The 24250-nt window shown below is 47.4% G+C and overlaps 1 protein-coding gene across 1 annotated transcript in view; it reads left to right on the top strand.

Annotated features, from left to right (window-relative positions):
- Window positions 1–250: 250 nt before the first annotated feature.
- bmp4 (bone morphogenetic protein 4) overlaps window positions 251–24250 on the top strand; it is a 68961-nt gene continuing 44961 nt past the window's right edge. The window contains exon 1 of the mRNA XM_056295519.1: window positions 251–271. Coding sequence (XP_056151494.1) covers window positions 270–271 — 2 coding nt within the window. The 5' untranslated portion in view covers window positions 251–269. The remainder of the gene's footprint in view (window positions 272–24250) is intronic.

Raw genomic sequence — 24250 nt, 5'->3', positions numbered from 1 at the left:
GTCTCTTTTTACATTTATAAAAAGACTAATTAGGCCATCGTTAGTGGTTTTGTGTTGCATACAAGTGAGTCTCACACACCAGCAGAACCTCTTGCCTGTCCCGTCGGTGGACGCGCCACACCTCTCGGTGAGGTGGACGAGTCCGCTCCTCGCCTGGTTCATGTCTGCAGACAGAAGCCTCTCACCAGAACAAAGTAACCGAGCCAGAGCTCCGCACAGAGGCAGTCAGCACACGGCCAGACTCAGGACCCCACCGCAGTAAGCTGGACATGTAAGTTGTGATGTGCTGCATACAGCATGTCAAAATAGACCACGTTCGCTCCTTAACAAGTCAGCCAGGAGGAGAGAGAGAGAGAGAGAGAGAGAGTGTGTGTGTGTGTGTGTGTGTGTGTGTGTGTGTGTGTGTGCGTGCAAAGGTATATAAAAAAAAAATCTATTTTTAGAGACAAGAGCGAACATAGGAGGTCGGAGAATAGGACGGCGGCATGAAAATTACAAACGGTGTAAATGATCACTTGCTGGTGACGCTGAACATTTTGGATTTCAAGGCAGCCGGTTCGGGCATCGGTCACTTTCACCTCCGCGTAAAAGTAAACGCGCTGCTACAACAGACAACCGCTGAGTGGAAAGTGCCAGGAAGATTAATGAAGTGTGTCTCTCCTCTCTTTCACATTATCCTTCTCTTTCTCCCTCTGTTTGTCTGGGGGGTGGGGGGGGGTGGGGGGGGGAGTTGCGCGTCAACGTGTGGGGTATGTGTAAGGGTGGCCCTGAGGGGTAACTTGGGCTGAGGTAAACATGTAGGTGAGACGGGAGGGCGATGTTACTCCTACCCTGTGCTGCACAGACATCAAACTGAGGGCTGGTGTTATGCTGTCAAGACAACGCCATCTCTAGACGCACCCCCCCCCCCGCTAGCTTCTTCAATCGACGCTGCAATCCGTCGTTTTTCTTCTCTCAGGATTGTCTGGTTTTCCTGCCAATTGGCAGCACGACATGTTACATGCAAACGCACATCTATTAAGATAAGCCCTGATGTGTCAATGCGTGTGTGTGTGTGTGCACATGAAGGAGCAAGCCTGTGTGTGTCTGTGTGGTTAGTATGTAAGTAACCTGCTAAGATCTAGTTCAGCATCTCTGATATATTCTCTGCACCATTGCACCCTATTGCCTCTTACTCCACCTGTATATAGCCAATCCTTGTGTATATATATCTGAAGATTGCTGTGTTGCAGTGTTGTTATACTATGTTGAGTACACCGAGAAACCGGAGTCAAATTCCATGCGTGTGCAAACCTACATGGCCAAGAAACATGATTCGGATTCTTATTCTGCTTGTTTATGTTCATAGTCGCCTGTTTCAGTGCCTGATCAACTCTGTACCGCACAGGGTTCAGAACGCGAGCTCTCTGACCTTTCTCCACCAGCAGGGTTGACTCAGCTACAACGTTAAAATCCCGTGTACGAGATCGTCAGTCAGCAAACTCCGTCTAATAGAATTGCCTGTCATTTACAAGGCGAGTGTTTCTGCCCTCGAGGACCTCTGTGGCCCTGCATGGAGATCTACATGTGTCGGGCCTGGTCCTTGGTGTTTTCCGAGGCTATTTCACACTGTCAGGGTTGACTTACCCGAGAGGGGGGGGAAGTTACCCAGGGAATAGACATATCCTACAGACAGCTTTAGAATGTTTTTACAGACACGACCAGGGGACCTTCTCAAAGGGCTCTGCCGCATACCCTATGAAAAGACACCAGTGGTAACTGGGGGCTCGAAAAAAAAATGTTCTTCTTCCGCGGGCCACGGTGGTGGCGAAAGCCCAAAATTCACCAGCCATTTTAAGTATTATACCAGCCAACTAGACGTTCTGGAACAGACCTCCAGATGATGTTTGGTTCCCTGCCAGAGTAGACAGAGGAGTATACAAACCACAAAACCCTGTGGAACTTCTGCAGTGGTATGCACCCTTCTGACTACTGCGATACTTACCAGACGGCTCCTTCTTTCATTACCTTCGGTGAATGTGCCTTGTCCCCTTTCCTAAAAAACCGCTCATGTATAGCTTATTGATTACAACATGGCACGGACAACGGTCGAGGTTAAAAGTTTGTTTCCCTCTGGGGCTAGCTGTACTTAAAATGTGTGCTTGTATGGCACTGTGATATGCTTTTGGTAGAGGTGTCCAATAGCTGCAATATGTGATATTTCAAGTTAGCAGAGAGATTCATGCCTGTGCTGAAGTGCGTCTTCTATGCTGCTAATGAGTGACCATCAGGGGAAGCTAAAGCTAGCTTTGTAGCCCGGGGTTTGGACCATAGTCTGGTTGTCTCTCACACACACACACACACACACACACACACACACACACACACACACACACACACACACACACACACACACACACACACACACACACACACACTCACAGGTTGTCTCCTGCCCCGTTTCCCTTTCTCCCCTTGCTGCGGAGCGGAGCTGAGAGATGGGACCACAAGTCCCCTCAGAGGCTTGGTCCTCCATCAGTGTCCCTAATGGATGTCAGATGTGTGTGAAGCGAGGCCGTAGCGTGAGTGTGTTTCATGTTATTTCCCAGCATGATGAGCAGGGGAGCAGCTGGAGATGAACAGAAACCGCCGCGGCCCCCCTCACAAATGCCTCCATTTTTTATCCCCACCTCTGTCCCACAAAGTAATCCTCTCCCGCGTCTTCCCGGTGTAATATATTGGTATTAATAAAGGCAAAACAAAGGCAAACATTCTGTAATGGGAGAGGGAGGCGGTGGAAGGAGGGTGTTTTGGTTTTCCTGGAGAACCGGTCCGCAGCTTCTTTCCCTCTTCCCACAATAAATCTTGCGGCAGTTTCAATGGTGGGATGGCCATGCTCTGTGGTAACGTTTCCCCGAGCTGATTACAAAGGAGTTGAGGGAGAACTCGTCTGTTATTGCTTACGGCCACGGTACCTAACGGCATGCTGCAGCGGAGCATTTCAATCACACACGCTGTCACATAATATCAATTTGGCCCGTCGACGGAATTTGTTATTCGCCAAAGCAATCGTTGGGCAGATATGATTCTTTAAGTGGTTTATGACTGAATGCAGCTAGAGGCCTAACCTCTCCTGGCCTTGAAAACTCACTTCCCCGTCGCTTAATAGGAATTCAAGTTTCCCACAAAGGTCTTTGTTGGACCTGCATTCTCGTACCACAAGCACTAAACACTGCGGCTCACATTTCTCTTGCCTACTCAATAACGTTTTATTTGCATCAGCGGAGGCTTTCCCTCGGCAGTATTGCTCCCCGGGGAAAAGGAGGGATGAGGATGGTGCAGGGTTATTAAGACTAATGAGTGATTAATATAGCATGACGTCGTGTGTTGCCCACATTTTACAAGGTGATGGAAAACAAATAACTGCAGGTGTTTTGTGAAGCAGAACCCCCTCTTTGAGTCAAAACGCTCACTCTGTGCATTCGGCCGCAGACGTAAACGCTCGGAGACACATATGCACAGACACAGACTCACAATCCAGCACATCCCCATCGGGGGAGTGGGACCGGACTGCTGCGGCGAGCCAAGCCACCAAGTCGACTCTATGAAGGTGAATTTTAAGCGGGTAGGGAAGTGAACGAGTGATGAAGAGGAGCGACGAGCACAAAGGGACGGAGAGTGTAATGTGAAAATGTAAATTGGGAGACAGGATACATTTAATGTACTTTTAGTGCAACGTGGATCAATTTAAAAATGCATCTTTAGGGTGTCCATGTAGCGTGGCGGTATATTCCGTTGCCTACAAACACGGGGATCGCTGGTTCGAATCCTCGTGTTACCTCCGGCTTGGTTGGGCGTCCCTACAGACACAGTTGGCTGTGTCTGTGGATGGGAAGCCGGATGTGGGTATGTGTCCTGGTCGCTGCACTAGCACCTCCTCTGGTTGGTCGGGGCACCTGTTCGGAGGGAAGGGGGGAACTGGGGGGAATAGCGTGATCCTCCCATGCACTATGTCCCCCTGGTGAAACTCCTCACTGTCAGGTGAAAAGGAGCGGCTGGCGACTCCACATGTATTGGAGGAGGCATGTGGTAGTCTGCAGCCCTCCCCGGATCGGCAGAGGGGGTGGAGCAGTGACTTGCATGTTTCAGAAGAGTGGGGGTAATTGGCCAAGTACAACTAGGGAGAAAAAGGGGGGGAAATTTAAAAAAAAATCTTTTTTTTCTTTTTTTTGTTTCCGCCTTCCAACCACGTTAAAGCCGCTGTGTTCAACCGCCCGAAACGTAGCTTTTCAAAAACACTGTCCAGAGTGGATAAATGTGAGGACTGCTGTCTTGCGCTGCAGTGTGGGCGAGGAACACAGGGCTTTTTGACTGTGGACTTGGCGTTAAGGTGACTGGGAATGCAACAGGTTGGATGGCTATTGGTAGGCCTCCAAACATCAACTTGAACGAGGGCAGACCGATAGTTAGGGAATTTGAGTGGGCAGCCTATTGGTAGGCCTCCCTCCGCTCTGCACAGGATGGGGGCGGGGGGGCCTCATTATATCTCTCTCCATGTCGGGCCCTTAAGTCCATCTCCTCAGCGCCTGTGCTGTTTGTTTAGAGAGCCAGAGCCTTTTTAAGCTACGTTTGGCCTAATGAGCCCATTATCTGCCAATGATCCACAAAGAGGCCCTCCTCTCTCTCTCTCTCACCCTCCCTCTCCCTCTACCTCCCGGTGTAGTGGCTCACTCCCCACTCTCTGGCTCTCCCTCCCCGTCCCTCGCCCTCTCTCTCTACCTCCCGGTGTAGTGGCTCGCTCCCCACTCTCTCTCTCTCGCTCTCCCTCCCCCTCCCTCTACCTCCCGGTGTAGTGGCTCGCTCCCCACTCTCTGTCTCTCCTTCCCTCTCCCTCTCTCTCCCTCTCTCTCCCTCTCCCTCTCTCTCTACCTCCCGGTGTAGTGGCTTGCTCCCCACTCTCTTTCTCTCTCGCTCTCTCTCTCTCTCACCCATCTCTCTCTTCCCCTCTTTCTCCCTGTCTACCCCATTCACTTCTCTTTTCCTCCTCTCTCTATTGCTCCCCCTCTCCATTCCTGCCTCTTACCTTCCCTTCATTCCGCCTCTCTCCATCCTGTTGTACCTTCCCATGTTGCTCATTCTCTTCCTCTTTTTCTCCATCTCTCCCCTGTGTACCTCACTCCTCTCTCCTCCTTCTGTTTCCTCATGCACCCCCCCCCAAATACACACACACACACACACTGTGTTCCTTTTCCCCCCTCAGGACAGCAATGCAACCTCCTTCCTTTCGAAAACACCCGCCTTCAGTCCCCTTTGAGGCTGTACATTTTTATGTTGTTGTTGGGAACTACTTTGGTCTGGTTTTAACTGCCTCACACCTGCAGACATTGTTGCCTCCCACCATTACAGCTGACAGGATGAATTAACAGTAGCGACAGAGGGCAGTTATCCTCCCGAGTCGGTGCGCAGGATTTGTAGCGATCCCACGGAGAGTGCGATACCTGTGGGACAATGATGTTCACTCTGGGCACGAGAGCTACGCGTCTGTTTGCATTTCACATTATGGCCAGTGGGTACGCTGTTGTCTTTACTTGTACGCCAGTAAGTGTGCCATTCATGCACTAGCAGCCAAGAGCCCACACGTTAATGCGCCTGATCACAGGTAATGTTACATGTGCATTTGAGAGTAGAATTCTCAGAGGCTGCTCGCCCTCAGTGCATACGTGGGTACCCCCACACTGCACCTCCCCATTCCCACCAGTAGCCACAGGAAGCTGCTGTAGATCACCTCTCCTCCCTGTTCGGGCCTGGTCGCCCTGTTAACACCGAAAACTTAATTATGGTGATCTGGTAATAGCGAAGAAAATGGCAGGAATGCTGTCCATGGCCGTGCTCACAGCAGGATTAACTGCACGAGCTGCACTCTCCAACCTCCGCAGAGCTCAGCAGCCCCTCTCACAGCTGCTTTTGTCTCGCACTACAAGGAAGGAAGGAGGGAGGGAGGGAGGGAGGGAGGGAGGGAGGGAGGGAGGGAAGAGGGAGGAGAACAAGAAGGAGTGAAGGAAGAAAAAAAGAAGAAAGAAGACAAAGAAAATTATTAATCTGCCGGGTGCTGGATCTTAATTCGATTTAATGAAGGGGGCTCGAGGTCCTGGGAGGCTTTGCACTCACACACACCTTAGTGCGTGCGCGCGCGCACACACACACGCACGCACGCACGCACACACGCACACACACACACATTGAATAAATGTGGATAGGCAACGCACTCACACACAGAAGTAGGAAAGCACACTTGCTACACACACACACACACACACACACACACACACACACACACACACACACACACAGACTCGTTCATGTAGGTCCTATTGATCTGTTGGAACAAACCCTATTATGTGCAATTCTGATACTCACCAGCTATGGCAAATCCATTTCTTTGCTTTCATTACTGGCTAATAAAAGGGAAAGGAAATCTGTTAAGCTCAAACGTGACGTTTCCGGATAAGTGTTGAGTGTGAGATCAGAATCAGAACTCTTTGTTTTCGTCCTGCTTTAATGTTTCGGACCGATGTCACTTTGAGCCTGACTCCAATGAAAAATAGCTTCAAAAATAAATCCCTCCGCATTTGTTCTGCTTTTGCTTCACCGTGATTGAACCCTTGATATGAATTTGTACACTTTCATGAGCAAAACTTTTTTTTCTTTTTCTTTTTTCTTTTTTTTTTCAAATGTGCTAACTTCTTAGCCATCATTGCATATGTACCCATAGTAGCTTCAGGTTAACCTCGCAGAGGCTCTAGCAGTGCACCAAACCTGCCATGAAGGAAAACAATCGCGAGAGAAGGCCCCTCTTTGCACCCGCTTATTACCCCCTTTCCCCCCTAAAAAAAAAAAAGAGAAAAAAAGAAAAAGCAAAACCCAGTCTCTGCATCCCTCCACCAGTGCAGGAGAAGCCCATTACTATGTTCATCTTCTCAACGTTTGACAGGTGGAAGTAGAACTCTGGGGTTTACGTTTTAATTATAAAGAATTCCAGATGTGGAGGGGGGCTCATAAATTAGAAGCAGAGCTACTCAAATGTCTTTTTTCAAAGGGACCAAGCGGGTCAGCATCTGCTTCTTATTGTAGCCAATGTTATTAAGGGCCCTGGCTACAGAAGGCCCAAGTCCCCCGTCTGGCCCCACAATAATTGACACTATTAAATGTGCCTAAACAGATTTAGAGCGTCCAGAAAAGTTACATTTGTCTTGGAGAATGACTCTAATCATCTATTTCAGAGTGAAGGGACCCGAAGAGGAGGAACCGAGCAACTAATCTGAGATGTGATAGAGAGGGAGCAAGGGGGAGCGAGGAGGAGGGAGGGAGAGAAAGCGGAAAACACAGAAACACAAACAAATTAGGCAGGTACGGCTCTGCGTAGGAATGTCAAGGAGGGAGGGAATGGATAGAGGGAAGGAATGACACAGAGAGAGCGAGAGCGAGAGAGAGAGAGATACAGAGAGATGTCTTAACTGTATTACCACATACTCCAGACCATACTGCTCAGGCTGGTTGAGGAGAATGCACGTGGATGGCTGTACAAAAGCACCAGTCATGAAAGACCATCTGCTCCTCTCCTCTGGTGATCTTTTAAAACCGCATTAATGTAGAGTACTTTTTTTCTTTTCCCCTGTCTTTTGGGGAGAGACCAAATCACAGAGTGTTTTCTCTCCAGTCTCTGGGGCCTGATTCATTCTGTTGGCTAGCGTTTTGGAGTTTAACAAGGTATGAACTTGATTTCGCCATTACTGCTATTTTGGACAGGCATGTTTGAAGCCTTTCCCCCGCTGCAGAATCAGGAACAGAGGCAGCAGGATGGAGGTCCTGCAAGCTGATTGGCTACCGAGGTAGTGTTTGTAGTTTGTTGGTGTTGGGTGGCGGGTGCAACAAGGGGGTGCTGAGGGGCGATGGGGGTGGGGAGGTGGGGTGTAAGGGGTCAGAGGGGTGCACACAGGTCGGAGCGAGGGTGTGATGTCTCTGTGGTGTGGGACCCAAAAAAGGGGGATAAAAAAAAAAGAAACCGCCCCTTCATCCAAAACAAGGAGCCAGATCGGCAGAAGTAAAGTGGGGCAGGAACTCTCAGGGGTGTGATTGAAAGGGTGAGAAGTTAATTTGGCAGCTTTTCCTCCTCGCTTTGCTAATGTTTCCTCTCAGGACTAAACACCCTCCAACCCTCTCCCCCACCTCACCTCTCAACCCCCCTCCCCCCATCTCTCGTCACCCCTGCCAATGCCAGGGCTCTCTTCATCTTCAAACATCTATGTGTCGTACCTCCAGTGCGCCCTTCCCTCCTCTTCCTCCTGCACCCTCTCCACATGATCTGACCCCCCACCCCTCCACCCCTTAGAACCTCTGGAAAAGCACCCACTACTGCCACGGTGCACGTTGACCCGAGACGAAACCTTTTCTCCCCAGGAAACATCCTGCTCCGAAACACTTTGGCTCAAGTGTGTTTTCTCCCGAGACGAGGGGGTAGCGGTGGTAATGGGGTGGGGGGTGAGAAGGTGGGAGGTTCTGAGGCGATGGTGGTGGTGTGGCACTTGAGCTAAATGGAGACCATGTTGGTGTATCTTCACGGCCTGTCAATCAGAAAGCCCACTGATGTGGGGGGTGGGGGTGGGGCGGGGTGTTTCAGCTCAGGAGAGGATGAAGGGTCATGTGGGGCAGTTAGAGGTGTGTGTGTATGTGTGTGTGTGTGTGTGTGTGTGTTGAGGGGGGTGTCCTTGCTCTCTTCACTCACCACATGCAGGATCGCTCCCATCAACAGCAACACTCTCCTGGGTCAACAGAGAGAGAGAGAGAGAGAGAGAGAGAGAGAGAGAGAGAGAGAGAGAGAGAGAGAGAGAGAGAGAGAGAGAGAGAGAGAGAGAGAGAGAGAGAGAGAGCGAGAGAGAGAGAGAGAGAGAGAGCGCGAGCGAAATAGTCCTAAAACAAATGGCACATTCCCCCTTGACTTGGCCCGTTCACAGCTTTGTACATGGACCAGATTAGCTTCACCTAAAGCCAAACAGTCTCACTCATGAACCAAGAAAGCTTGAGGGTCTGAGGGAAAAGAGAAGGGCCATTGGGCGGTAAGATAAATGATAGTATATAAAAGTAATAACTGTTCCATGTAATAAACATGCCCATGGCCTCCATGAGTCATACACAACATAAAAGTGTACATGTGGGAATGAGAGCAGAGGTACTTAACGACGTCGGCAAAACCTCGATAAGGCTTCGACAAGATGAGACTGAAGGTCTTAAAGGTCACAGCATATATGTGTACATATCGATGCATGGACTTGAGAAAGGTAACACGACTGAATATGTGTTCAAACGTGAAATAGACATTTTGTTGAAAAACACTGGTTTCATGTTCAGCGTAGTAATGTCGTAGGCATAGTGGGACTGGCCGGGCACTCTGGGAGCTGCCCGAGCAGCCCATTACACAAATAAACAGCAAGAGAGATGCATCGTCGGCCCACTTCGATTATACACCAGCCCACATCCTTCTTCTCCTCAACACCCCCCTCTACCTCTATCATTTTATTGCATGTGGGTTTAGGTGGCTTGAAACTCAGGCCCACCTAATCACAGCAGATACTGTTTCAATTATCTGACTACGCGACCAATAAAAATAAAACGATTCTTGTTTCTTGCGTCTTGGTTACCAAATGATGATGATAGGTCAGATTTTTTTGAGTGGCAGTGCATTTCGCAAATGCCAGCTTGCCCCTCCTCTTTCCGTCCGTGTACAGCGCGCTCATTGCACATACGTAGGAGCAGAAGCTTACGTTCAGCTAGCTAGGAGCTAGCTTGTAATGTAGCTTAAGAGAAAAAAACATGGCGAAACAAAAAGGTTTGCTTAAGTTTGTCACAAAAAGACGTCGTGAGGAGCAGGAGGGGGAATTCAGCTCAAGTTCAGGCATCATTCTCAACCCAGACACCTACTCCTGCTTCAGTTTCTCCTCAAGTGCCAAGTATTAACGACACGTACGCGGCTGCTAATGCAGCCCCTTTCCCCGTCAGCAGCTGTACTGTTGAGACGCTTGCTTCGTCCCTGCTCTCCTTTGGAAGAGAACCGACTGAATCATTGGACTATAATGAAATAATTTCCGTGTTCAACAACAAGCCCTGTCGCCTCCTGCTGTAATCATCAAAAGTAAGCTATTTACGATTTCGGGCTGTAGTAGCCGATTGCCTAGTTTAGTATTATTGTTTATTGGGTATAGTTTTTGTTGAGTATACGACTGGATTTTATGTTGATGCTGCTGCGTCTGCCGTGTGTGTGTGCGTGTGCGTGTGCGTGTCGTCTGGATCGCCATCTTGCCGTGGTGGAGAAGCTTGTGTATACTAATGATCCCAAGAGCTATGCCGTCCGGAGCTTGGCTCCTGGTAGGGTCACCCAAGGCGGATAGGTCAACGGGGAGGTTCCAGACGAAGCATGATCCAACAAAGACCTCAACGGCGGAACTGGTGGAAGATGTCTCCAGGCAGTGAAAGCGGATAAAGGCTGCAAAAAAGGGTGGTCCCCAGTCGTGTTAAATTCTCCATGACATTAGATTCTGGCCACCCCCTGCAAAGGACCGTGTGGTGGCTGCAGCCACTCCACGTAAAAAGCTGTCACGCGCAGGCGTCCTCCTCCCATTTTGCGGCTCCAGGATCGGCCTCTTCACCCACCCTAGGACCAAGAGGGACCCAGAGGGAGGACGGTTATACTTGACCCCGAGTGACCTCCGATGTGTGTGTGTGTGTGTGTGTGTGTGTGTGTGTGTGTGTGTGTGTGTGTGTGTGTGTGTGTGACCGTTGTGCCAGGCTATGTTCAAATGTCATCTTTGTTACTGAGCATGTCGGTGCCGCTGTATCTCTATCCATACGCTTGACTGATGATGCTGTTGCGTCTGTCAGCTGTGTGTGTGTGTGTGTGTGTGTGTGTGTGTGTGTGTGTGTGTGTGTGTGTGTGTGTGTGTGTGTGTGTGTGTGTGTGTGTGTGTGGGGCCACTGTGCCAGGTTATGTGATGCTGTTCATGCTGGTGCCTGTAACATTACAATGAGTTTTGTGCAGATGATGATTTTATACTTATCTGTTATATTAACATTTTATTGTCTACCCTGCTTTGTTCTGTAAGGTGTCCTTGAGTGCTCGGAAAGATGCCCACAAATATTTTTTTAAAATTATTATTAATATTACTATTATTATTATTATTACATCTGATGAGGTATAAGGCTTTTATGATTAAACTGTGGTGCATTCAGGCAAGTATATTTGTAATGGCCTATTTTGCTTAACATATGCTTTTCAGAACCTATGAAGTATGATTGAGCTTGGATGAGCTAGGCCCACCTGATTTTCTCTGTGCCCACCCATCCTGTGATTTCTGCCTACGCTACAGGTATGTGTGTGTGTGTGTGGTGTGTGTGTGTGTGTGTGGGGGGGCTCTGTATTAGTATTACAGTAGCCTAGAGTATCCATCCATTATGCTTATAAGTGGTGGCATTAAGGGCTGGTGTGCTTTTATGTGCGTCGATGGGGTGGGGGTGGTGGAGTATTTGCGGGCCGGTTGTGGTGGGCTGGTCTGGTTAAAAAAGTCCAGGGCTGTTTTTTTAGTCCCAGTCCGTCCCTGGTTGTAGGTGTTGGGTCTTTGTACCTACAGCTTGGAGGGTGGAGTTGGTCCATCGGGTACCAATAGGGCTGATGTCACCACGTAGCTTCAGCTCATTTCTGTGATTCACGTTCTCGGTTGCTCAGACTGTAACAGCAATCAAACATACTTGTTGGCTGAGGCTAGATGCTTACACGCCCATGATCTCAGACATGTACCTATACACACATGTGCACACATGAAAGCATGTATGCGGACATGCTTAAAGGCGTAAAAACCCAAGCACACGCCCAGTCTTACATACACGCCACACATGTATGATCTCACGCGTACGTACATGCAATCTTAAAACACATACACACAGCAGCTTACGACAGCTCCCCGTAAATTTTTGGTCCCCTCAATACCCATAAGTGCCATTGTGGTCCCCATCGCGTGAGCGAACCCTTTTAGCTGTTTTAGTTCTCCACATTCCCAGACGATCTCCATGGAGGGATCTCAGGAATCTCCCCATGAAGTAATTTGATGTGACACGATGTAATTTTGAGAATGGAAAGTCCAGTACCTTATATCAGGAACTTTATCACCATCCATGTACACAGCACTTATAGTAAGATATTAGTTAGTGTGTACACAAACCACACAGCTCTTCTGTCTACTTTGGTTGCTATACGGTTATACGGCTAGTCTACTGTATACCTATATTAGTGTGTGTCGAATTGTGCACAATTTCTTGCCTCATCAAACTAGGTGGATGTTGAAGATGGAAAATTTAACAGCTGTAGTAACTTTTGGGGAATGTGTGTAATATTTTTGAAATACATGCATATATCTATGGTACTGTGTATGTATTTCAGCCTGTGAGTTAGGGTTATAAGTATGTAGGAGTGTGCACGTGTTAGTGTGTGTGTGCACGTGTGCACATGTCTGTGAATGCGTAGCTTTGTGTCAGTGTGTGTGTATGTGTATGTGTGTGTGTGTGTGTGTTTGTGTTTTCTTTCTCCCTGAGGCTAGCCCTGGATGCCGGATGGAGGCACACGCGGCTAACGCACTGCAGGTTGCACTGTGAGACAGGCCAGGTCGGCTGGTGACAGTGTGCAGCCCCTCTCCTGCCTCATTTATCTGCTATGGCAGCGGACAGAATGCAATTTCCTGCGAGGGGGAGACTGGGGAGGGTGGGTGGAGGTTGGGGGGAGAGGGTGGATGGGGGGATGCAGAGAACATCAAAGGCCCCTGAAAGCTATCAGGAACTTGAGTACTGCCAGCACTGCGTGCCAGCCCGCCAGCCCTCACTCTCCCTGTGGCGCACCCGGACGTCAGACATAGGCTACACAACCCATTTGTGGCGTGAGTGTGTGAACTCGTGTGCATGCGCATGCATACATGCCTGTCTGTGTGTGTGTTTGTGCATGCACGTGTGTTTGTTTTTATGAGGAGAATAAAAATACTCCTCCATTTAGAAGCTCAGACACCTTGGGTTAGGGCACTCAGGGCAGCCATTAGGCCTGTGACAGCACGAGGAGAAGGTCACAGTTTATCACCCCTGCCACCCCCACTCTCTCCATCACTTACTCCACCTCTCTCTCTCTCTCTCTCTCTCTCTCTCTCTCTCTCTCTCTCTCTCTCTCTCTCTCTCTCTCTCTCTCTCTCTCTCTCTCTCTCTCTCTCTCTCGCTCTCTCTCTCTCACTTGGGTATCTGAGTCTACTGGCTGAGCGTCCTCTAGTTGTTGTCTGTAGAGGTGAGTGGCCAGAACAGAGCAGGGAGTCTCCATTATGACCGTTTGGTAGTGTGCATGTGTGAGCGCTCTGTAATAGAGCCCCAAAATGAGAAGCAGCTTGACTCAGGAGACCTTCGCTGTGTAGCCCTGTCTGTGAGCATGTATGTGTGTGCGCATGTGTGTGTGTGTGGGTGGGTGTGTGGGTGTTTAGTGCCCCTGTTCCCTGCCGTCTCTAACTCCTTTGAATGCCATCCCACCCTCTTTATTTTCAGAGATGATGGGAAGGTAAAGCTCCATCATGGGGCTCTACAATAGACCCACAGTGTTAACTCCTTGCAGGGTATCAAGGTATATATATATATATATATATATATATATATATATATATATAAAATCCAGTGAGTCAAGTCATTTTGCTCCTTATTTGTTAGCACTTTCCCTACCATTGAGTGTTTCTTTTAACAAAGATATATATATATATATATATATATATATATATATACATAGCGTTATTTTTCTGAAACCATCAATGGTGTTGATAGACGTGCTCAACTAATGAGGAGCGGAATATCAATACAGATGCAGGAAAAAAAGTTTTAATACATAGTAGTACAAGCCTGTTTCGTGCGTTGCACACTCATCACCTGCTATATACACTCACCGGCCACTTTATTAGGCACACCTGTCCAACTGCTCGTTAACGCAAATTTCTAATCAGCCAATCACATGGCAGCAACTCAATGCATTTAGGCATGTAGACATGGTCAAGACGATCTGCTGCAGTTCAAACCGAGCATCAGAATGGGGAAGAAAGGTGATTTAAGTGACTTTGAACGTGGCATGGTTGTTGGTGCCAGACGGGCTGGTCTGAGTATTTCAGAAACTGCTGATCTACTGGGATTTTCATGCACAACCATCTCTAGGGTTTACAGAGAATGGTCCGAAAAAGAGAAAATATCCAGTGAGCGGCAGTTCTGTGGGCGAAAATGCCTTGTTGATGCCAGAGGTCAGAGGAGAATGGCCAGACTGGTTCGAGCTGATAGAAAGGCAACAGTAACTCAAATAACCACTCATTACAACCGAGGTATGCAGAAGAGCATCTCTGAACACGCAACACGTCGAACCTTGAGGCAGATGGGCTACAGCAGCAGAAGACCACACCGGGTGCCACTCCTGTCAGCTAAGAACAGGAAACTGAGGCTACAATTTGCACAGGCTCACCAAAATTGGACAATAGAAGATTGGAAAAACGTTGTCTGGTCTGATGAGTCTCGATTTCTGCTGTGACATTCGGATGGTAGGGTCAGAATTTGGCGTCAACAACATGAAAGCATGGATCCATCCTGCCTTGTATCAACGGTTCAGGCTGGTGGTGGTGGTGTAATGGTGTGGGGGATATTTTCTTGGCACACTTTGGGCCCCTTAGTACCAATTGAGCATCGTGTCAACGCCACAGCCTACCTGAGTATTGTTGCTGACCATGTCCATCCCTTTATGACCACAGTGTTCCCATCTTCTGATGGCTACTTCCAGCAGGATAACGCGCCATGTCATAAAGCTCGAATCATCTCAGACTGGTTTCTTGAACATGACAATGAGTTCACTGTACTCAAATGGCCTCCACAGTCACCAGATCTCAATCCAATAGAGCACCTTTGGGATGTGGTGGACTGGGAGATTCGCATCATGGATGTGCAGCCGACAAATCTGCAGCAACTGCGTGATGCTATCATGTCAATATGGACCAAAGTCTCTGAGGAATGTTTCCAGTACCTTGTTGAATCTATGCCACGAAGGATTAAGGCAGTTCTGAAGGCAAAAGGGGGTCCAACCCGGTACTAGCGAGGTGTACCTAATAAAGTGGCCAGTGAGTGTATATATATATATATGTGTGTGTGTGTGTGTGTGTGTGTGTGTATAGTATATACATAAACATTGATTGTACATTTTACATTATGGTGGCAGCTGGTAGCTGGTCACACAGTCCACAGACCTGACCTCTGTTCATTTAAAATGTCTGCATCCATATGACCATCACTGGGCGTCCAAACAACACAACATTCTCTGTGTGCACCAGCCAGCTGCATGGTGCAAGGCCTCTATGTATATAGGCCCTATCTAGAGCCTATCACCAACAGGATGACTGGCCTGGCGTCCGGAATGCTTTTGTCTCAACAGTGCCTGCATTACTGTGTGTGGGAGGTCATATAAATGACCCCCTTTCTTTGCCTTCCGCTTTCACTCAGGCCTGTTACATTTGTGCATTTTAGTGAGGGACCACCTTACTTTGTCTTTCACTACCGGCTCTTGGGGGCGAGGTTAACCTGCCTACTTGAAACGCGGGGGCTCGAGGTCTGGTCGGGGATAGAGGGGTTAGGCACTGGGGGTGGGATATCTTATCATGGTCATCAGAAATGCCTTGTCGGCAGCCATTCATTGGGCTGGGGGAAAATAAACCAAACTGCCCCAACAATGACTGAGTGTTAGATAGATAACAGTAGGCCATGGGGGTACCCTTTCCCCTTTCTCTACCCGTCTATCACTTCTACTTCCCCTGGTTCCCCATCCCTCTCTCTCTCGTTCCTCCTCTCTCTATCTCTCTCTTTGTCTCTCCCTCTCGCTGGTTTTATTGGAGAGGAAACAGAAAGCCTCAGTGTGAGAAGCCACTTGTTATCTGAGAGTCTTGGGAATCGAGGCCTCGGCAGAGGCTTCACTCAGCGCACTAATGAAAGCAGGACAATTTGGCCACTTTCGTTCCCAACATACTTAGACCCCCCATCCCCAACACAGTGCAGGTACTCCTTCTGCCCCCATTTGCCTCTTCTCCTCAGCCTGCTTCCTGCTCCAGTACCTTCTCGCCTTGACCTCCTTTCTTCTTAAGGAGCTTGAGGAGCATCCTGGCAACCCTACCAACTGCTTTTGTTTAGGGAGCTTTTGGTTTAGTTTTTGGAAGCACTCATTCAGTTAAGGTGTGCCCCTTTAAAAGGCACTTTGATTAGTCTATGAGGCCACGTTAGTATGTCAGAGTGTCATCTCTGTTAATTCATCATTTCATAGTTGGTGAGTTAAATGGGAGTTTACCCTCCGAAGACACAGTAAAAAGATTGGTTGCTATCTCCTCCAGGCAGTAGTGTGTGTGTGTGTGTGTGTGTGTGTGTGTGTGTGTGTGTGTGTGTGTGTGTGTGTGTGTGTGTGTGTGTGTGTTTTCTGTCTGTCCGCAGCTAATCTCGCAACTACTGGATTTATCAACCTAAAAAAAAATTATGCACAGTTATGACTGTATGATGAAGAACCTCTCGTAGTTACGGTGATTAAAGATCTTCAGAAAACTTTTGCTCTTGGCTCTCGCTATTGCTGCTCCCTCTCTTCAGTCACTCTCTAGCTTGCTCGACTAACGCCGCTCTCAATTGCTGCATGCATGCGCACGGTTGACTTAGATCGGTCAGCAACAGTGTCAGAACTGTGTAAAAGTAAAATGACAAGTTGATCGTATTTCACAAGTCAGCAAGTAATTCATTGCTGATCTCAGCACAGGAGAACTGGAGGAACACTGGATGAACCAAAAATAATTCGCCTTATTCATCACGCTGCCATGTTTGTTTAACTGACATCATAAGAGGGATTAGACGCGGAAGTGCCATAGACTCCAATGTTAAAACGCCGCTATAAAAATACAATTTCAAGAGTAAGATTAATCACAGTCACAGCTGGAAATCATCTCAGTAGCTACAATAAAACGTTTTCCATGGCTGAGCTATGTTTTCTTACCGTTGTTTTATTGCCTTAGAATGAATGAAAGTCATTCGCCTTCATTTTATATCATGAAAACCGCGACGTTTAAATACATCTGAAGTCTTTTTTTTATATAATAAGGGCCTTTTCTCCTGGTAGGCAAAAAAAAAGAAAAGGGGGTGGTTTGTCACCGAGCACTGGAGAAGGGAAGATACGCCTGGCAGAGATCTGCACTCTACTGAGTGTACTTCTAGTTTTCAATGTTTAACTGTGTGACTGTTTTGTGTTAAGTTAATAATGTGATAACGACATTTGGTGAAATGTTAATTTCACTATTACGGAAGAGATCCAGGGATTTATAGTGCACTACCTGTTTGTCAGGCCTACCCCTATAGAAAGCATGATGGACAGCTCTTTAAAAGTCACACATGGCCCCTTGAACCATAGAAAATCCTCCCCATTCAGCAGTTCATTAAGGCTAGAAGATTTAGGTTTCCAGAACTAAACAATGCAGCAGAGATCCACTAAGTTCACCTTTGTCTGCGACATAGCTGAGGTTTACCCTCCCCAGGTGAGTGACTGAGAGCTCCCTTCTGTTCTGACTTTCTCCATGCTGGGGCTCTCCCTGTGGAGCCTGGGATGAGAGGCAGCGGGGACCTGTGAATGCCGTGTAGTAAGGTAAGACCTGGCCGCCGGGCATCCGGAGAGAAGGCTCAGCTCCCTTTGTGGTGGATCCCTGACAGGTTGGGGCGATGCACAAACCAGCCCCTCCCATCCACTTTCACCTGCGATATTGTCTGGTCCCAGGTGGAGGGGTGGAGGAGTTGCAGAGCAGGCACTGAGATGTCCCCATAGGGCATTGGGTCTGTGTAGCTCGATATCCCAGCGGGCTTTGCTGGCCTCTAGAGAGAGGTTAAATGAAGTCAGGGCTGTCTGACCAACAAAGGCCGCAGGTCAGCGCCCAGCCCTTTGATCCGTTTCTGCCCTCTTCAGACCACAGAGCCAGACCTTTTTGTTTCACCTTGCTTTTCTTTCCCTGGGGCTAGCCCCCTTTTTTCCTCTCAATCTGCCCCCAACAAAGGAGTCACTTACAAAGCACTGAGCGTTGTATGGTCTGCCAGTCACCAGAGGGGAGAGGTTTCAAAGGGAAGGCAGAGGGACTCAGTGTCTCCCAGGTCCCCAGTGAGGAGATAGATACCCACTCTTTGAGTCCCCAGGACCAGGCCGCAACCTCACAGCTGCACCTAGCATTTCAGAGGCCATACAAAAAAAGGTCCAACATTATGGGCTGGTGTCAGCAGAAGTTCATTTATAGGGGCACATAGAGGAAAATGAAGTGGAGAGGTATAGACATATTTTTTTTTACTTCCTTTTCAATTTGGAAGTGTAAGATAGTAAAAAGCAGATCTGGGAAAAACACACACAAGCATTTAGGTGGTGATAATTTTCATGCTTTTGGGGCCAAAAAAACAGCTTGAGGAAATATGGCTTTCAAGGATTTTCCTTGGATCCAAAATTGCTCCTCTGCAGGTGTAGTGGGACAGAGCATGTTTTGAGTTTGCCTCCCTGCCTGTCTTCCAGCCAAAACACTCAGGTGGCACCCTGCTCAGAGGTCACAGTCATTTAAAAAACCCAGAAGTATATGATAGCACCTCCCCAACACACACACACATACACACACACACTTGCATGACACATTGGTTTCAGCCTTGTGTGCACAGGCTTGCATGCTGAATTAGTCCAATTCTGTGCACAACAGTATTCAGTGTGCAGTTGTTTTTGTCTAAAGCATACTTTGTGAAAGGATTGGTTGTATTGTCTTGTGGGGGGGTGTCTCTATTTTCTTTTCCAGGGACTGCCTTTGTTTACATGTCTGTGTTAACTTAATTTGGTAACCAAACAATGTGGAGCTGTGGCAAGTATACAAACACTGTTATGTGGTGATGCGTCAACAGTGGTTTAATTTTCGGTCATTAGCCCCCGCAGTGAGTCTACCAATGCTTTCAGGGATAAGCTGTTTCTCCAAAGGTTGCACAAATTTTAAGCAAATGTTCAAAAAGCATAAAAAATAAAATGCAATTCACAGTGAGTTTTCAACAAGTTGCATGATGCAAATCAACAATATCCTTGTGTCCAGGGCCCTGACAAGACAATACCATCAAGGGAGCATCCACAAATGTTGTCAGCAACAACAGCTAGCATGATGGCTAACAGGTGCTAACTCTCAGAGGAGAGCGATGGCGAGTTCCCGAAACTTAGCTGCCATTGGCAGATCAAGTTATCATTATAAGTTTCTATCAGTTACCTAGTAATATTCCTCACGATCCAGAGGATGACGAAGAAATGCAATTGGCAGTATTGTATTGGCTGAAGCAATGACAATTGATTTTATCCCCTACATAATCATTTATTAGAAAATTTGATTTCCCTCGCTTTCATCACATCATCTCTTCAACACGTAAACTTTTCTGCTGTCAAGTGAACTTACAGTTTTTGTATATAGATTTGTCATTTCCATTCAACATCTCTTATTGGCAACTTTTAGATTTTTTATAAAGCACATTAATGGAAACATAGCTAGTGTCTCGTCAACATGATGGATTTACGCAATGACTTGACCCCACTAAAAATGAAAGTCTCCTTTCTTTTTTAATGGAAACAGTGATTGAAGGACAATTCTGTTTTTTTACAGTCATATTTTCTTTGCACTTTCTGCCATCGTGCATATCGGTTATAATATGGTTTTAATCACCGGCTTCACTCAGGAGATTTTTGACATTGGACAACCACTGGGCACAGCTTTACAACGGCATGTTATCGTGCCCAGTGATAGGATCCTTAAACCTGTCCTTGCAACAGCACTAAAAAAAAACTAAAAAAAAAACCCTCCTGTGCTTCAGTTACATGGCTGCCACTGCCCACAGCGAGTAAGATGGTAATTCCTGCAAGTTGAACCCAGAAGTATAGCTCTAATGGATCATTGTGGAAAATATTGGACATTTTGGGCAATAACTTTTAACTTTCACTTTAGTTTTCACTTCCAAATATGTGGTTTGGATATTTAAGTTAAATTGGTCTTGCTGAAACATGTATGATGCTTGTGTTCAGTTACCCTGAAAGTCGCTGTTGTAAAGCTGTGCCCAGAAGTGGTCCAATATCACAAAGTTCCACAATGAAACCAGTGAGTAGAATGATATCATAATCGGTATGCACGATGGCAAAAACTACAAAAATAGGACTGTAAAAACTGGAATTATCCTTTAAACCAAGGTTGCATAAAAGGCTAAACTTTACAGTCGCAAAAAATATTTTTTGATCAACTACTTTTTACTCACCCATAGCTGCTCTTTCTCCTCTGTTGCGGTTCTTTCTCATCAAAAGTAATTAGTCAGTAAAAATAACCTGTTGCTGACATTTGCACATGCACAAAGATCCATGATGTGACACAAAATGTGAGTTTATGATGGATGGAAGTAGAGATCAAAAACTAATTTCAACAGCTCATTTCAGTGGTGCCGATCATGGTGACTTATGATGAAGGCCAGTGTCATCTGACCCATGCAACTGGTGAAAGCTAGCGCTACAGTGTGTGGCATCTTACAGTTCACCACGTGGAATAAGTTAAATGATGGTTAGCTCTTTTACTTTAGGTTTAGTTTAAGTTATGCTGTCAGAAAGTCATCATGTCATTGCTGTCCAACAGAACACTTTTATTAACTGCCTAGTCTATGTTTATTGCTGTATTGAAGTGTTTGTGTGTTTGTGTCTAGCATTGCAACAGGCATAGGTGTGCGTAGTATATATGTGTTTGTGTGTGGCAGGGGCTCTGGGTGAGGGCCACAGAGGCTGGAATGCAAGGGCTGCACTGGGGGCCTCTGTGGTGCTAATGGATTAACAGGCCGGCTTGGCATGCTAATGGAGATTGTCTGTGATGTAATGAGCTTCTAATTAGGTCACCTCTGCGCTTGACCCTCTTGTAATGAGGGGGGCAGAAGGGAGAGGAGGGGCCGAGGCTGGTGATAGCACCCTGACCTGCAGGTGTGAACCGGCCCGGGCTGTAAACAGGGCTGGACATTCCTGGCATTCTCAGCTCAGCATCCCCTCCCCAAACTCCCCTCCCGCTGCCTGCCAATAACCCTTCTCTAGCTCTATGGGTGGACACACACACACACACACACACACACACACACACACACACACACACACACACACACACAGAAACAATTGGAGCCACATTTCATGCTCCAAGGTGCTCTCCAGTATGGCTTTAAAAAAAAAAGTACACTTTGGTTCTATTATTCTTTAATTTGTCAGATACCATTTTTCCTCATGATATCCCTTTACACATTGGGGTGTTGGTCTATTATGCTGCGACCTGGATTCAAATGCTAAAGAGATCCGCGGGAGGGGAAATATCTTATTAAGTGTAAGATCCTAATCAGTCTGTCTCATTAATAGCGGCCCGTCCCTCTCTAAACGCTCGCTGCTTGGAGGAGGAAAAAGAAAAAAGAAAAAAGGCGTCACTCATCATTCCTCTCTTCTGAGGCTCAACATCTTACTTGCACTCAGTCTCTTTCTCTCTCTTTTTATTCCATCTCCCGTTTTTTTTTCTTCCTCCCTCCCTTGTCTCCTCTCAGCTGAAAAGCTGCCGCTTTGGCACAAAGTGGTGCACTGATACTGCTCCACAGTCCCATCACTGGCAGAACAAAACACCTCTTTATTTCGGAGGGGGAGAGCAACACCCAGTCTGCCACATGGTGAACGGAGAGGTAGAGTGACCAAGCCATCCGCGGTCATTAGAAGTACCCGTGAAGGAATTCCAGGACGACTGCCAGCACTTTTACTGCAGTATTTATGGGCGCTACATTATTATAAGTATTGCACGATTATTCTACTGGGGCTCTATCATGTGGTCTTGGGCTTAGCATTGGCTAACATGTAAATGAGGAATGTAGTCAAGGTTTTCTGTTGGGTTTTTTTTTTTTTACTCCCTCTTCTTCTCAAGTTGTTATTTTCCAAAGATTTCACAAAGAAACATTCGGTTCTAATTAAGATTAGGGAGTGAGGGAGTATGTGAGCGTGTGAATAGGTATGTATGTATGTGTGTGTGTGTGTGTGTGTGTGTGTGCACGTGGGCATGTTTTGAATGTGTGTGTGTGCGCGGAAACACAGGTGTGCAAGCATGCACTCGTTTGTGTGTGTGTGTGTGTGTGTGTGTGTGTGTGTGTGTGTGTGTGTGTGTGTGTTGGGGATGGGGTTTAAAAGAGCTGGTGCAAAGATGTAGCGTTTGTTGTCCTCACAGGGACAGATAGGATCAGCGTGAGTTATCAGCCCACGATGACCAGGACCAGGATGCATGGAGCTGAAGGGGGAGCAGAGTGATGGATGACCTATTGGGTTCTTATCACTCTGTTTGTAGTGTTGGCCTTATCAGATGCAGGGGGCACAGCACACAGTGGCTTGCTCTGGGGTTCAAAAGTTGTTTCAGACGGAGGAGTATATCGGTGGCTGGTATTTAGTAGATGATATTGATATTCAGTTGTGATGATACCGCTACAAACTTTTCACTTCATCTCCAGTTATCTTTTCAGTGAAGTACTAGGGCCATTCAGTGATCGCTTCAAACAAACCGGGCAAATCAGAAGACCTACAGCTGGGACCAAAGATAGCAAGCATTTCACTAGATGCACATAAGCCTTTCTGATTGTCACAGTGTAAAACTGGCTTGCTGGCATTATTTTAAGTTTCTGTTCATGCCTGTGCAAGAATTATAGTTGCAACCTATATAATTTTTGACAGTGGGCACCTTGTGAAAGTTTTCATGACTAACACAACAATTGGGATAAAGACAACAAATCCATGTTTAGATTTGGTTCATCAGTTACCTAAAAATACATGGTTCTGATTGTGAATTCCCAAGTGGGAATTCCCAATCGTATGACTCTCACACTCACTGCGTCCTCTTCTTCGTGTGTATCTGCGTATAGCCTGAGGGTGAGGCCGATTTCTCTCAAGTAGACCGAGGTTTTGGAAGATAAACCAGAGCTGACCTGCTAGTTCAGTCTGTGTTCTCCTCCAGCAACCTGTGATTTTTCTTCCCTTTTTTTTAGCCTTTGGAGATGATTGATGTGAGATTGTGGTGCGAGGACGGGCCTCTGAGAGTGGTCAGCTACAGGGACAGGGTAGAAAGTGGAGTCCATCTCTTTGTCACTACCTTGTTGCCTCTCTTCTTTTAGTGGCCTAGACTCATTAAGCCGTCTATAAATGGTTCAGTCTTAATGAGGAGGCTTTTATAGGGCTCTCGTTGGGCCTCTGGGGGATAATCAGACTCCAGTAGGAAGTCGTCTGTCTTGATAGCCTGGCCCTTTTCTCAGCGGTGGTCTGGCCAGGCCTAGGCTGCATCCAACACACACTCTCACCTCCAGTTTCCCACATCTCTCTCTTCCTCTCTCTCGCTCTCTCTTCACCATTGCCCACTGTGTTTAGTTGGTCCTTGACATGATAAGAGTCAGCTGGTGCCCAGTACTCCGGCCACTTGTGGGTCTTTTAATTGCCTCCTTCCTCCCCCTTGGCCTAGCCGGCTGCGGTGCTTTTACGAGACTCGGGGCCCGAACCCGCCACGGCTCCTCCTCAGCCTTTCCAGGGTCTTCCTTCTCTCCCCAGGCATGTCATTCTGGGCCCCGAGGCACAGAGGGCTGTCCTCCTCTTCCCTTCATCTGGTCCAGCCCCGAGCTCTGCAGAGCACATGTCTGGGGACTGACCACCATGCCGTCCTCGTGGGACAACAGAGAGAGACAGGAACGGAGAATACCAATAGGGTTGTTGTCTCACATGTGGGTGAAACCTGGAGTCAGTGGAGAAGTAGAGGAGAGGTCAAGGTCTCAATGCGGTAGCTTGAGAAATGAACGGGTACAGGGACAGAGCTCGGTAGTCTCGTTGTTACTTATGGCGGTGTCTCTACCCCAAAACCTCTTGAATATTAGCCCTGAAAAAAAAAAGCCATGTGGGTGACAGACTGGGTCACTGCTTCCGGCAGTTCCCAGTAAACCAATCAAAAATGTGAAACTTCCGCTTCCTTTGTGTTGATAGCTTGCTTTTACAGCTTTACTTGTGGCTCTGGTGCACACAAGACAGCAGTGTTTACTTAGTTGCTTAAGTAGATAATGAAGATTCATTTTATGTGTTGCTTTTGGT

The sequence above is a fragment of the Lampris incognitus genome, chromosome 16, assembly GCF_029633865.1.
Source record: "Lampris incognitus isolate fLamInc1 chromosome 16, fLamInc1.hap2, whole genome shotgun sequence".
Taxonomy (NCBI): domain Eukaryota; kingdom Metazoa; phylum Chordata; class Actinopteri; order Lampriformes; family Lampridae; genus Lampris; species Lampris incognitus.
Note: the sequence above shows the minus strand (reverse complement) of the source record. Positions and strands in the feature narration are given on the sequence as shown.